The sequence below is a fragment of the Cryptotermes secundus genome, unplaced genomic scaffold, assembly GCF_002891405.2.
Source record: "Cryptotermes secundus unplaced genomic scaffold, Csec_1.0 scaffold901, whole genome shotgun sequence".
In the NCBI taxonomy this organism is placed as follows: Eukaryota; Metazoa; Arthropoda; class Insecta; order Blattodea; family Kalotermitidae; genus Cryptotermes; species Cryptotermes secundus.
The window spans coordinates 415312-430222 of record NW_019729906.1 but is presented as its reverse complement, the minus strand read 5'-3'; the positions used below and the strand labels follow the sequence as shown (position 1 = coordinate 430222).

General features: G+C 35.9%; 1 protein-coding gene across 1 annotated transcript in view; it reads left to right on the top strand.

Annotated features, from left to right (window-relative positions):
* LOC111865802 (dynein heavy chain 5, axonemal) overlaps positions 1 to 13516 on the top strand; it is a 170158-nt gene extending 156642 nt beyond the window's left edge. The window contains exons 72-76 of the mRNA XM_023854117.2: positions 2864 to 3126; positions 6183 to 6339; positions 10335 to 10547; positions 11128 to 11280; positions 12564 to 13516. Coding sequence (XP_023709885.1) covers positions 2864 to 3126; positions 6183 to 6339; positions 10335 to 10547; positions 11128 to 11280; positions 12564 to 12950 — 1173 coding nt within the window. The 3' untranslated portion in view covers positions 12951 to 13516. The remainder of the gene's footprint in view (positions 1 to 2863; positions 3127 to 6182; positions 6340 to 10334; positions 10548 to 11127; positions 11281 to 12563) is intronic.
* Positions 13517 to 14911: the final 1395 nt, after the last annotated feature.

Sequence of the window (14911 nt, the reverse complement as noted above, 5' to 3'; positions counted from 1 at the left end):
GGAATATAACGATCAAGTTCTTAATATTGATGAAAGTGTTAATTTCTTGGGTGTGTGCCTTGACAGTCATCTCAAGTGGAAACAATATTCCGATAATTTAACAAAAAAATTAAGTACTGCAATTTTCATGCTTAGAAAATTGCAGCCTACGGTGAGTGGACAAGTTTTACGTATGGTTTACTTTTCTCATGTGCAGGCTCAACTTAATTACGATATCATTTTTTGGGGCTCTTCTTCATTAATGAAAAGTATATTTACTGTACAAAAAAGAGCATTAAGAGTCTTGTTAAGATTAGGGCCAAGGAGTTCATGTAGGGAAGGCTTTAAGACAACGGGCATACTTACTGTCCCCTGTTTATATATATATTCCATAGTCTTGTTTGTACTCAAAAATCCTGATATGTATCAGGTGAATAATGGCATACACAAATTAAGTACTAGGTGGCATAATAAACTACATGTTTCCTTTGTGAGATTATCTTCCATTCAAAAGAGTGTGCATTTTTCATCCATTAGAATATTTAATAACTTGCCACACAATATATATTCCTTGAAAGACAATATTAATACTTTTAAACAAAGGCTAAAAGATTATCTTATTTTAAATGCATTTTATTCGGTAGATGAATACATGGCATACAGGCAAGCATAATACATTATTGTTGTCTTTCCAAGATTATGTATTATCTAGATTTGTTATATGACTGCTTTTTATTTTATTATTGTGTTTTTATTTTATAATTCTTGAATATTTTAATTGTTGAGACTAGATTGCATTTTGCAATGTCATTTTGCTGACGAATTCAATATCCAGTCCGGTTCCCAAACAATGGATCTGTGAAATTATGTATCTATGTATGTTTTCTACTGCCTTATAATGGCATCCTACAATGGGTCACTAATTTCTGATTCTTCAGTTGACAATATTGTAGGTATATGGAGACAATGTTCCTTTCACCATTTCCAGGTTTTACACCATTAGCATTGAGTAACATAAAATATAGATTATCTTGCCAACTAACATCACAAATGGATGCATGCTTCTTATGTCAAACTGATCCATACCAAAATGAAATTTGTTCAGCAACTTATTCCCATACCATCTTTCATCTGAATCCATTAAACTGTTTAAAACAAGAAACACAGATGTACAAATATAGCCTCCATATTGTATATGCATTTTATGAATTTCATGTAAAGAACAAATAAAAAGTTTGCAGAAAGTAGTTCATATTCATATTTAATGTGTCTTCCAGAGATCTATGTACTCTTAGTTCCTTGGAACTCTAGCCATGGTAGAGGGGTCATACCATCTCTCGCGGAGCTGGGGGGCAGTCTTATCAGCTTACATCAGCATGGGTACTACCAGTTTGGAATGTAACATCTTGGAGTGTGGTCAGGTGTACAGTACATTGTGTTGCTTGTTAGTTGGTCTCCGTAGGCAATGTTATCCGCTTGGGGAGTAGCTCTGAACGTCACTACAGCAAGCGTATAGATTGGCGTGCTCCACAACAGCGTTTACCTTTCTGCACAGCTAAAGTTATGAGGCACTAACTATACGTAGATATAGAATCCATCGTTTATACTAGATAACAAAATAATAATAAGATATTTAATCATACATATAAATCTGACTGGATATCACAAAGTGTAAAACATACATATGTGTCTGTGATAGGCCACTAGGCAAGGTAAGACTATAATAAAATAATTGATCATACAATGTAAATCTGACTGTACATACATTTCACAATAACAATCATTTAATGTTATATTTTAGCGTCCTGTTGCACTGATTTAAGTCCATGATTTATTTTATCCGTCTTCTAGTGCATACATTCCTCTATCCCCTCTTCTCACTCTCACTACATGTTTCGGCACAAATGTGCCATCTTCAGGTGCTGATCCAATCCACGACAAACTAGTTCATTGCATGCCTTGTCTATACATACTAAAATAACTAAAATATATATTTATCATATATACTGATAAATGTTAAGTGTTAAAATATTAAAATTGTACAGCATATTTCATTCTTACGTCGTGTTTCATTACGCGAGTCACGTCTATCATCTTCTGTTGGAGCACTCTTTCACTATCGTGTATTGTGCTCTATGTTGCGTCTCGCTCCTGTGACTGCGTGTGTTATACTGCTGGACCTGCTGGACCCAGCAGGTCCAAAATATATATTTTAGTTATTTTAGTATGTATAGACAAGGCATGCAATGAACTAGTTTGTCGTGGATTGGATCAGCACCTGAAGATGGCACATTTGTGCCGAAACATGTAGTGAGAGTGAGAAGAGGGGATAGAGGAATGTATGCACTAGAAGACGGATAAAATAAATCATGGACAACAATCATTTATGTACAAAATATAAAACATGCACATACATCTACAATGGTCCACATATAATATATCACTCTTATCATCATAATACATGGCTTAATTATGAAAGCTTATTGTTTTAATCCTATCTCTAGTCATGTTTCAATTTAAAAAATTCCTCAATGGTATAAAAGGAATTCTGTAATAAGAATGTTGTCAACTTAAATTTAAATCTCTTCATGTCATTAAACATAGACTTAATTTCAGTTGGCAGATGGTTGAAGATCTTTACTCCCATATAACATATTCATTTTTGGAATAGTGTTAAGTTATTTTGGGGGTAGTACTGATCATAAATACATATGGTTCTGAATTGTCATGCAACTTGGTGTATATTAATAAGATTGTAAATTAAATTTACCTAAGACTCTATCCATATTGCAGTGTAAGACCTAGCTGTTAAAAAATATGGCTAATTCTGTCAGTTATGTTAATTTTTTTACACAAGTGCATTGTAAATGTGACCATTTTGCAGGGTATCTCTTGGCAAACAGTGTGCTACATGTTGGGAGAAGTGCAGTATGGAGGGCGTGTAACTGATGATTTTGATAAGCGCCTGTTGACAACATTCACACATGTGTGGTTTTGTGATGTGCTGCTTCGTCCAGGATTTGAGTTTTACAAGAACTACAAGGTTCCCATGAGTAAAAACCTCCAAGACTACATTGACTACATCAATGGTCTGCCTTCAACAGACACACCAGAAGTATTTGGCCTTCATACCAATGCTGATATCACGTGAGTCTTTGCTATGTATGTAATCTTTCACCATTATATGCAATGGGTGATGTTTTCTGTCTTCTGTAATATCTGCAGTGAAGTAGTTTCATAAGGAAGGAAGGAACTAATAAAGAAATTCTCACACTGTAATTAATGAACTAACTCACTTCATGGAGCAAAGGCCTATTTGAGAACCCAGTAGTCTCTCAGCTACTCATTCCTGCCTAATGTAGAACCATAATGTTCATAACAGTGTTCACAAGAGTCTTCCTCTGATCCCTATCATAAGCCAGATGAAACCAAACCACAGCCTCCCATCCAGTATCTTTAGGATACATATTAATGCCATACCAAGATTTTAATCTAAATACACAAAAGTAAAAATGAATCAGTACAAATCTCGCCAATATTACAAGGAAGGGCATCATTTAAAAAGTTCTAATAGACCGGCTAATTTCTTTTCTGAAAATATAGCTGTGCCTGACAAAAAATAGAATGTGAATACAGAAGTCAAACTAAAGCAAAACTTTATTCAGCCATAGAAACTTTATGTTGTCAGTGCTTATCTGCACACATGCCCATATGTGTAAGCACTGATTCCAAAAAAAATGTTAATCCCCAAAAGAAGTCAAAATAATATTAATTTAATATTATTACAGTATCTTTTTGTATATTTTTTAATTTACATGTGCATGGTGTGATCAATTAGTTTCCTGACTGACTACAGTTGTGACAAAATGTCTGATGTAAGTGGAGCTAGATTTGAATCTGCTGGGTCATATGCCATTCAGTTCAGAGTTTTGGCTTTCGTCACTCAGAAATAATATCTTACAAACTGAGGTTATGCATTGTGTCTTTGTGATTTGCATTTTAACAGAAAGTGGCAGACTTTGATGCATAACACGTGAATCAAGATCAAGCTAGGTAAAGCTGCTGCAGAAGCCCTGATTGGTTTTCAGTTTTGGAGTGGCATTAGTTAATGATGCACTTTATGAAACACATGTATGAAAACAGACTAGTCACTCTCTGTAACTTGGCTAATGAGGTGGGAGTCTCATAAATTTGTTTCCTTGGCACTACAGCCCCAGTGGGCCTAGGCCTACCTCCATGAACTTCTCTGTTCACTTCAGCTTTTCTAGATCTTACACATTCGGTAGGACTCCTTGGGCGGGTGATCAGCTCGTCGTAAGGCCTCTACCTGTATACAAACACAGGAAAACGTGCACACACAAACTAAAGATCCATGCCCTGAGTGGGATTCGAATACATGATCCCAGTTTCCAAGTGAGTAAAGACAGTACATGCCTTAGACCGCTCAGCTACCATGACTGGCTCTCATTTATATTACACAAAAGTATTCTGACACAAGATCTGAACATGTTATGGATTTCCACAAAATTCATGGAATATCTACCAATAAGCAAAAGCAAAATCATATTACTATGCACTAGAACTTCATAAAAAAGACTTCAGCAAACCCCACAGTGTCTTTTGTATCAAGTTGCTAGGGAATTACTGTACTTCATAGGAGACAGCATTGACTAAAAGATAAATCAGTTATCACAGAGAAAACAGAGTCCAGTAAGTACGATCATACCATGTACTTTAAAATACATACCCAAAGCTAATTTCCTCCAGATGTGCCATTAAAGATTAAATGTTGTACTTAGAAACATTATAACCAATAAGATATATGCTATACTGTCAGGATTAGTTCACAAGTAATGAACCAGACTTCAATTTGTGAGTTGGGTAGCGAGCTGGGGAAACATTTATCCTGACTGAAGTCCTTTCTAGTCTTATTCTGTTAATCTTGGCAGAAGTTATAAATGCTTTCCTTCAGTTCTTTGTAACTCAGCTTCATGATCATTCTAACATCTCATTTAGAGCATCATAGTCTTTCTATTTGCTACAACACTTCAAATATTATATGAACAAATGACTGAAACAAGTGATCAATTGATTAATCATTCATCCAGTTAGAGAAGATTTGTAATCATGTGCATTTAGAATACTAAAAGTCAGTATGGAATCTGAGGTTCTCACAACACTGTATATCTAGATTATGGTCTTTTGGGATGTGACATTAATTAGTTCAGCAGAAAGGAATAAAAGCAGTAATTTTGAATCTCTGTTTTGTGTACTTGCTTCTCATATTGTTTTGACTCTTATGTTTTTATGTTTGTGTCTCTCATTATAGAGGAGGAAGTTGATTCTCACAGCAATGAGTATGAGGAGCACACTCTTCTGGGTTGTAACATCATGTAATTCAAAGAGAGTTCAACATTTCAGGGAACAGTAGGCATTCTTCCAACTACATGGCATTACAACCCAGGAGATCATACTCTTCATAAATTATAAGTGTTTGAAAACAAAGTTCCTAATAAAATATCCATACCTGAAAGTGATAAATTAAGTGAGCAGTTCAGTAAAAGACATGACAAAACTCTGTACAGTCTGAAGGTTTGTACTGATGGTGAGTTATTAAACTGACACATACATTCAACACTGTCCATTGTCTCAGTCTGGTTATAGAAACACAGAATTTCAGAAACTAGTTCTGTCTCCATTACCAGATGAAAGTAAAAACGTACTTAGTTGGACACATTAAATAGAAATTAGCTCCAGTTAATAGGGCCAGCCAAGTAAGTTTCTACTGCCACCTGAAAATAAACACAGAACCAGTTTTAAAACTGCTATGTTTCCTTAACCAAAAATTAAATGATAAAAAAAATCCCATATAGACGTCAGTTTAAGAACGTATATAATTTTTACAAGTCATCTAGTATTTTGAGAATAGTGAAATGCAGGATGTTAGCGTTGGCTGGCCACGACTGTAGATGAATAAAGGAACAAGAAATGAATTCAGAATTTTGGCTGGCTAAGACAGTCTGAGGATAACATTACGATGGAGTTTATAGTATATTACAAGAACAGGAAGTGGTATAACTGTCTCAGGATCATGTTCAATTATAGGCTATGGTATCAGCAATAATGAACCTTGAGTTTTTGTTAACATTGTTAAATCATTTTTTTTTATTTTAATTATTACAAACACATTATATGTTCCACAGATACCAAATCAACACAGCTAAGGGTATCCTAGATACAATCCTCAATGTCCAGCCCAAAGAGGGTGGTGGAGGTGGTGGTGAGACAAGAGAGAGTGTCGTTTATCGGCTTGCAGATGATATGCTGGAAAAATTGCCAAAAGAATACAACAGTTTTGAGGTATGTAGAAAATCATAATATAATATGAAATTACTTCTACAACTATTCCTGGCTTGTGGGTCAGTGGATTTCAGCATTAAGGAAAAATTTTATTCAATGGAATTTAAGTCTGAGGTTATAGATCTGTGTTCAGTGAAAAAAGGTGTTATATGAAGGAGAACCTTAAATTGAGAAATATTAAATAGCAGTTCCTGTGTACATATTAACACAGACTTATCAATACAGTGGTATATGATCCTTCTTGAAAACTTAGTACTTCCTCAACCCATCATAAAATTCATTGTTTTTATGGAATCCAAAGGTTTACTGTCATAATCACAACATCCACTATTCAGTAAATGAATCCAATGTACATCTTCTTACCCTAATATCCACTGTAAGATTATCCTCACCACATGTCACAGTCAAGTGGAGAGCAGGCTCAACTTCTGCTTCTTAGGTTCCAGGTTAAATACTGGGACTGGAGACCAGCTATTCTGACTGAGTTTTTTTCTCAGTCCTGCAGGCAAAGTTTGAGATCATACCTTAACATAGGTCATGACTGAATCCTTCCACATCATTCCCACTTTGTCAGTCATATCCTCCCCCCCCCCCTCCATTGAATACTGTATAATCTAAGGAACTCAGATAGCACCTCCTCCAGGTGTTACAAGTGGCCCCTTCCCTTCAAGTTTTCCAGTCAAGAGTTCAAATCAATTTCTCATATCCCACATGTGGGACAGAGTATTTTACTGGTATATCTAAGGAATGACAGACCTCGTCCTGGGATAGGAAAATAATCTTTTATTCAGTCAAAGCCTTCACCTTTTTCAAATCGTAGACTGTGGGAATGTTGAGGATGTTAGGGCCTTATCATCATTCATTACATACATCAAGCTGTAAGACTCGTATATTGGCTCTTACTGCGGTATAGTATGTTCAAAGCATATCTTATTTGTAGAGCCTGGATCTTTATGCGCTAAAAACACTTAAAATATGAACTAAAAAACTTAAAATATGCACTAAAAAGCGGGAAGATATGCACTTAAGAAACAGGTCACTTTATTCACTCACCTATTTACACGTACCATTCACTGCAGAAAGTAGCATCTCAATAGGCAACTAGAAGTCTTTCAATGTTTTCTGGAGACAAACTATGTCTATTGTCCGTCAAAATGGGTTTATAGGCCAAGAATGATCTTTCTACAACAATTGACCTGATTGGACAGTATTTATACACTGGCCCCGAAGGTTCGGAACATTCATCTGGCAAAGATACCCTTAATCCACTCAAGTACTGACTAACTGACAATCTTTTTTAGTCCTGGGTTCAAATTCAGCTATTTCTTACTTGCATTTAATTTTCTCTCCAGTTTCGCCTGGAGCAGAATTCAATGAACAAGTTGCTTTCTGAACGAGTTCAAGTGAGTCATGAAGGAGTTCACCACAAGATTCTAAGCTCTCAGTGGCTTTTGAAACTGTAGCAAAATGCGCATTGATAAAATTCAAATCCTGAGAAACAGTATCACATCCAAACACCACTTTTGCTTCACGGACACATGCATACTCATCTTCAAGTTTTGCAACCACTTCTTTCACTTGATTGAAATTCTCCTGATAAAATGAAACTGCAGATAACCATGTCCCCCACCTAGTTAGGACAGGTTCAGGTGGCAGAGGAACCTGAGGTAGGCAACCTTTGTAGAACTGGACACGAGCTGGTGCTTTCAGAAAAAGTTGTTTTCCTGTTTGCAATTAAATCGTAAACAGCTGAAAACTGTGCACATATTTTTTCTGCAGTATGGTGTAACCCATGCGCTAAACAGGTTACGTGTATAAGATTTGGATAAAATACTTGTAAGGCCTTTGCTGGGGCCACACCATAGTTCAAGCGGTTAGTCGCAGGCTTCCCACCGCGGCGGCCCGGGTTCAATCCCAGGTCTGATCAAGTGGGATTTGTGGTGGACAAAGTGGCGCTGGGGCAGGTTTTCTCCAAGTACTTCGGTTTCCCTTGCCAATCTTCATTCCACCAATTGCTCCACAATCACCCTCACCTATCATCTGGGGCGGGTACAATAGGTCAGAAGTGGCCACAGTACAAGGGACTTAGTCCCACCCCACTAGCAATAAAAAAAAAAGGCATTTGCTGCTTTCAAACCAGAAAGCAAACCAAGAAACAATCAGCAAGGTAGTCATCAATCCAACATTAGTTGAAAAATTCATGAAGAGAATAGAAAGCCTTGCACAACAAATTTTTTTTTATAGTTTCCTCTTAAAAACATTAAAATTTTTAACACTTTTAAATTCAAGGGGAAAGTAATTAAGTATTTTAGTACCCATATTAATTACACCTTTTTTGCAACGATCGGTATTACAAAATTGGACGTACAAATTATGTTTATGTATGGTACTGTAGCTGTGAATGTCAGAATACTATGTTGTATATATCTTATTCTTTATTATAAAACATAAAATTCACCCAACATATTTCTACAGGATACTTATTATTAACACCTTTAATCGCTCTTAGACATTTGTTCTGTATTTTAAATACAGTTTTGGAATCCTTAAGCCCCCCACCCCAAAAAATAATACCATATTTTAATACAGATTCAAATTTAGTAAAATAGACATTTCTTAATACAAATTGGCTGTCTGAGCATTGTAGGAATTTAATCAAATAAAGAGCCTTGTTGAGCTTTTGGCGTACATATTGAGTGTGAGTTGCCCAGCTTAGATTTTCAGTAATACAAATACCCAAAAATTTTACATTCAGTGAATAAATTATTTCCTTATTATTTAAGCAAAACACAGGTCAATAGATTGGAGTAGGTCTTTCCCTGAAAGAATAATACTTTAGTCTTATCCATGTTTATTATGAGATGATTTTCATGGAACCAATTTTTTAATTTATTCCTAACATTTAGGATTTTCTCATTTAATGATAAGACAAGGCCTTCACTTGTATGATCATGTGCTGGTTTTATTACATTCACATTATTTTTGTGTGTATTCATTTCCTCATGTAGCAAAACTTGTTGTGAATGGTGTTGACTGTCCACACTGGGATTGGCTGAGGCCATGAACTGGAAGACTATTCACCATCAATTTTCCAACAGTTTAATAGCATAACCATGCCATTGTTTTTAGACCTCTCTGCCGTTTTGTAGGAATGGTTGATTATAGCTTCTTAATACTGATTTTCTGATTTTTTGCCACCTGATTTTCTTTCCTTCTCATTCTTTTATAAGAGTTAATTTCGTTTGCTAGTAATTATTTCAGAACACACATTATTCTAATGGCAATTAAGTGTTTTTTTCTAAATTAATTTTTGTTATTCTGTAGTAATACCCATCTTCATAAAATGATATGCTATGATATTTTATACTTGTTTATTGCTCTATTATTTCTTACTTTTATTTCACTAAACTTTGTCTTCATAACAGAATTTATTGATGCATTTCAGCATTTTCTCACTATATTTTATATGTTCTCTTTCTGTGTAGGAATGAAAATCATCATAATATTTTCTTCTTGTAGTCTCATATTTGTAAAATTAGACACTGCAAATTCGAATTTCAATTGAAGTAAATTATTTGTAGTAATTATAGAAATCATGTTCAAATGTATAATTGAAGTTGAAATACATTGTTTGTATAAATATAAAAAGAGGCCCTAACTACCTCCATGAAGCAGAGTTCTTCAAAATTCCTGTAGTTGCTCAGCTAGTCAATAAATTGCCCCTTTATGTGGAACCTGAACGTTAATTGCCATTGACCCCTTTCCTGAACCAAATGAATCCTGTCCCCACCATCCCATCCTATTTTGTAAGATCCATTTTAATTTTATTCCCCCCATTATCCCCAAATAACTAGGCGCTGCTATGTAAAACTTAAATTGCAGTAGGTTATTTATATAATTATAAACTGGACAATATGAAGTTGAATTTAAGCTTAAGCATATAGCATTGAGGCACAGAAACATCATTGTGGTAATTATGGCCATCCTATATTTAGGTGAAGGAAGCATTACAAAGAATGGGTGCCCTGCTTCCAATGAACATCTTTCTTCGCCAAGAAATTGACCGTATTCAGCGTGTCATCAAAGTAGTACACTCAACCCTCTGTGACCTCAAGCTTGCCATTGATGGTACCATTGTTATGAGCCAGGGCTTGCGAGCATCTCTGGATGCAATGTATGATGCCAGAATACCTGAATGTTGGCTGAAGGTTAGTGTTCAAGCCATGTAAGAAGTATTTATTACAAAGTATTGCATTTTCTAATAATTATGTTAACTGTATCTATAGAGTGGAACCCTGATATAATGTTCCCATATTTATTAATACTTTTACTGGTCCCAGCCAATGCCTCATAAAAATACTGTATTATTTTCTCATGTTTAGTGAATTTTCATTTAGTCAGTAACCCATACTTAGTGTAAGAAATTATCTGCCTCCCAGAACTTTTACCGCTGTTTAGTGTGATTTTGGTTGAAACAACGGTTGATACTCATATTTGTCACACCAGAAAAATTACTGCACAACCCATAATCTTTGACAAATGAAATCAAATACTGAACATGCACCAAAGCCATGCTACTTGTGACTTTATAGTTTATTTGTTTCTTAACTGATTTCCTTTCATAGCATATTTCATATATCATTAATTAGTTTAAAAATTAATTTGGCTTTAACAAATAAATTAATAGTGAGAATTATTAATAATAAATATAATAAATTTTAAGTTCCCCCTCCGTGCAAAAAGTTATTTATACATACCAAAAAGCATTGTACTCAAATTGTTTTCCAGGTGTCATGGGAGTCTGCAACATTAGGGTTTTGGTACACTGAATTGTTGGAGCGTGATGCACAGTTCCGTCACTGGGTAACTAATGGCCGTCCGAATGTATTCTGGATGACAGGTTTCTTCAACCCACAAGGTTTTCTCACTGCTATGAGACAGGCAAGATTAATTATTCTCTTTCTTCATATTTTTTGGTACAGATTGTCATCTATATGAGTGACTCTTGACAGGGTTTTTGATTGGATATTAGATTTACAAGTATTGACCACTTTAGCACATAACTCGTAATTACACTTAATTATAGCACCATCGCTGATCCCCACATTTTACAAATCACTAGAGCACACAGACTAGTGTCCTCAGTCTATTACAGTTTTTGCTAGTCGTTTCCTGATAAAAACTTCTAACAGTATATATTCATCTGCTTCCAGATTCAGGTCCTTTCTGAATGGCAGCTCCCTTCCAACTGAACACTCTTGCAACTAATTCGTTGCCCAAAAGTTTCCTGGTTATAATATCTTTTCACAAACCACACAGAAAAGAGTGTTCCTCTATTGCTTGTTCAGTTGTTGCCATTTAGCTGTCACTTACCAGTAATCTGCTGCCTAGCAACAGACATTGTTCCATTGTTTGTATGTCGGCTGTTTCCTAGAGGTGACTGTTGCCCTAGAGCTGTTTGCTAGCAATAGCTGCTTCTCTGGCTCCACAGTTCTTGCTTTTAGCAAGTATGCTGCAATTTGGTCACAATTGTATTCTTATAATTTTATGGAAGCCACTGAATTACAGCTGTGTTGGACACTTTTTCAAATCCATTCTCAAAACTTACCTCTCATGTGTAAGTGAATTTGTTGCTGATCATATGTGGTGAGCTTATTGTGGTGATAATAGTAACATTAGAATGTTGTCGCCCATCTTAAATAAGTGGCAAATCAAATTACGTGCAGTCAAATAAGAGAAGTTTGGGTCAGTCGTAAGTCTAACCATGAACAGCAAAAATCATATGTGATATCAGCAAGTCCCATGGTAATTAATGACTACTACTTTATACCAGGTCTGCAGCTTCACTGTTACTACCTCTTCCACTGTTTATATTGGATCTTTGTTGAATTTCCCCACTGATAATAATTTTGCTCCTTTTTCATATTTACCATGAGCAATCTTAGAGCAACTGATCTCAGTTTAAACTATTGTCTTGTCATCTCTGCAAGAATGATGTACACTGACTCTCACAAAATTTATAATATATCTGTCAGGCCATTTTCAATTGATATGACTAATATAAATGTAGTTTATGGGTTCTTATCACAGTGAATGCTCACTTTTGGCATGATTTATTTCTGACTAGTTTTTTCTTCTTTTTTAATTTCTTGTGACTTTTCATATTAGATTCATGCAAGACTTGTTTACCTTTGACTTGAGCTGTGAAATTATTTTTATACCAGGAGGTGACTAGAGCACATAAAGGCTGGGCATTGGACTCTGTGGTGCTCCAGAACCTCATCACTCGCCACAATAAAGAAGATCTGACAGACTCCCCTCCTGAAGGTGTTTATGTGCATGGTCTCTTCCTAGAAGGTGCTAGCTTAGACCGGCGCACTGGAAAACTCTTAGAGAGCAAGCCCAAAGTTCTGTATGAGCAGATGCCAGTTATATATATCTATGCTATTAACACAACAGCTGGAAAAGACCCCCGGCTCTATGAATGCCCTATCTACCGCAAGCCTCAAAGAACAGATCAAAAGTATGTGGGGTCCATAGACTTTGAGACAGAAAACAATCCCAGACACTGGACTCTGCGTGGAGTTGCTTTGCTCTGTGATATCAAGTAAATTCAAATCAGAAGTAATGGAGGGATTTCACCAAAGACTCTTTGGCTGTACACTACAGCGCATCATGCCAGCACCATATTTCACAGAACAGAAGAATATTCTTGCTATAAAATCAAGAAAATATTTTTAGTTTTATCAATTATATAATATATAATTTATTGCTCTCAGAAGAGAACAGTATTATCTCATTTACTGTTTTACCATAATTCAAATATGATAAATGCTTGATATGTCATAGGCTTATATTAATTATTTTCATGTAGTAATAAATATATATGAAAGATTAATGCGGTTAATCTCTGATTCCTTGCCTCCATTCTGCATTACAGATTTTGTGAGCAGAAAACTGACTGTGCACTTATAAAGAATGTGTATAATGTAACAGATAATTCTTTCATATCTCAAACAGGAAAATTCCACAGCCTGGTTCTGTGCACACCAACTTTCAGTCTGGCATGTAGTGTATATATATTAATAATGATCTACATATACAGTTAGCGGCTTCCATGGTCTAGGGGTAACATTCCCACCTCATGACTCAAGGTACGCGGGTTCAAACCCGGCGGAGGTCGTGGAATTTTTAAGGGCGGAAAAATTCAGGGAACAAGTCCTCCAGGAGGGACTTTAAGCCATGTGTCCCATGTTGTAGATTTACGGCACGTAAAAGATCCTCATGTTTCTAGGAGACATCTGAGCAAAATTAGGCAAAGTTTCCTGCCCAAGTACTTTCCAATTCCTCCAGTAGATGGGGAAGTATCGGGGATCACTGCCAGAGAGGTGGCCGACCTCGCTGGCAGGATGGAGCTGATAGCGAACACCAGTACCGAAAGGGCATGGCGACTGGTATAATATCAAAGGGGGACGTACAATAGACTATTAGTCGCGGTGCATGGGGAAACCCACCCCCTCCAATAATAATAATAATAATAATAATAATAATAATACATATACAGTTCATTTGTTAGTTTCCATATTATTTGGTTAAAACTATGGCTTCATCAGGAATAAGCTAGACATTATCTCATTCACTAATAAACCTTACCAGAACTCATAAAGCCTCTTTTCCTATTGCACAGACTTTCAGTCCTACAAGTTTTGCAAAAAGAAATAAAGTGGAATTTAGCTTATAAATTACTGTGCTGGGCTTAGTCATAGATGTTCCCATGATAGAATCCTACTAGAGCATACAAAGAGAACCAGTGTTTCGTTAGCTGTATCTAGTAAACTGAAAATTAAATCAGTAGTGTGCATGGCCACTATCTCATAGGTCTGCATAGAAAACCAGTGGTTAATTAGCTGTTGCTATTAAACTGAAAATATAGCAATATTTTGCATGGCCACTATCTTATATTTTTGCATTTTACTTAAAAATTACTGCTACAAAATTTTTAAATTTTTCAAAGTTATATCACCATATGCCATTTCAGGATGCTATATTAAATGATGCTAGTGTAACTCCCCCCTTACAAATTTGTGGCCTCTGCCATATTGTTATTACTAACTGTTACATTGCAAAAGAAAATTGTTAGAATCATGATGGGTGTCAAATCCCATAATTTTTGTAGATCTATTTAAGAGACTACACATCTTAACTTTGCCTTGTGAATATATATATACATATATATAGCGACTTCTACTGCACACACCGAACGGTGAGGACGTGTTTCGTGTATCTCTCCGTGAACTGTGTACATAGTAAACAGTATAATTCATAAGACACAGAGTACTCGCTAGAGGCTCTTAGCATAAACAAGTAGCTGCAACCCGACCCAGTGAGTGCAATAACTAGTGAATTACTAGCGAATTTCAACAACATCAAGAATCAACTGTAGTCAAGGAGTTGACTACGGGCACGTACAACAAAGTAATGTAAGTAGACATTAGACGTAATCATGTTTCCGTACGGAACTAATTCCGACCAAACCAACATGATAAGCACCCAGCCACCAAGTCAATGGCAC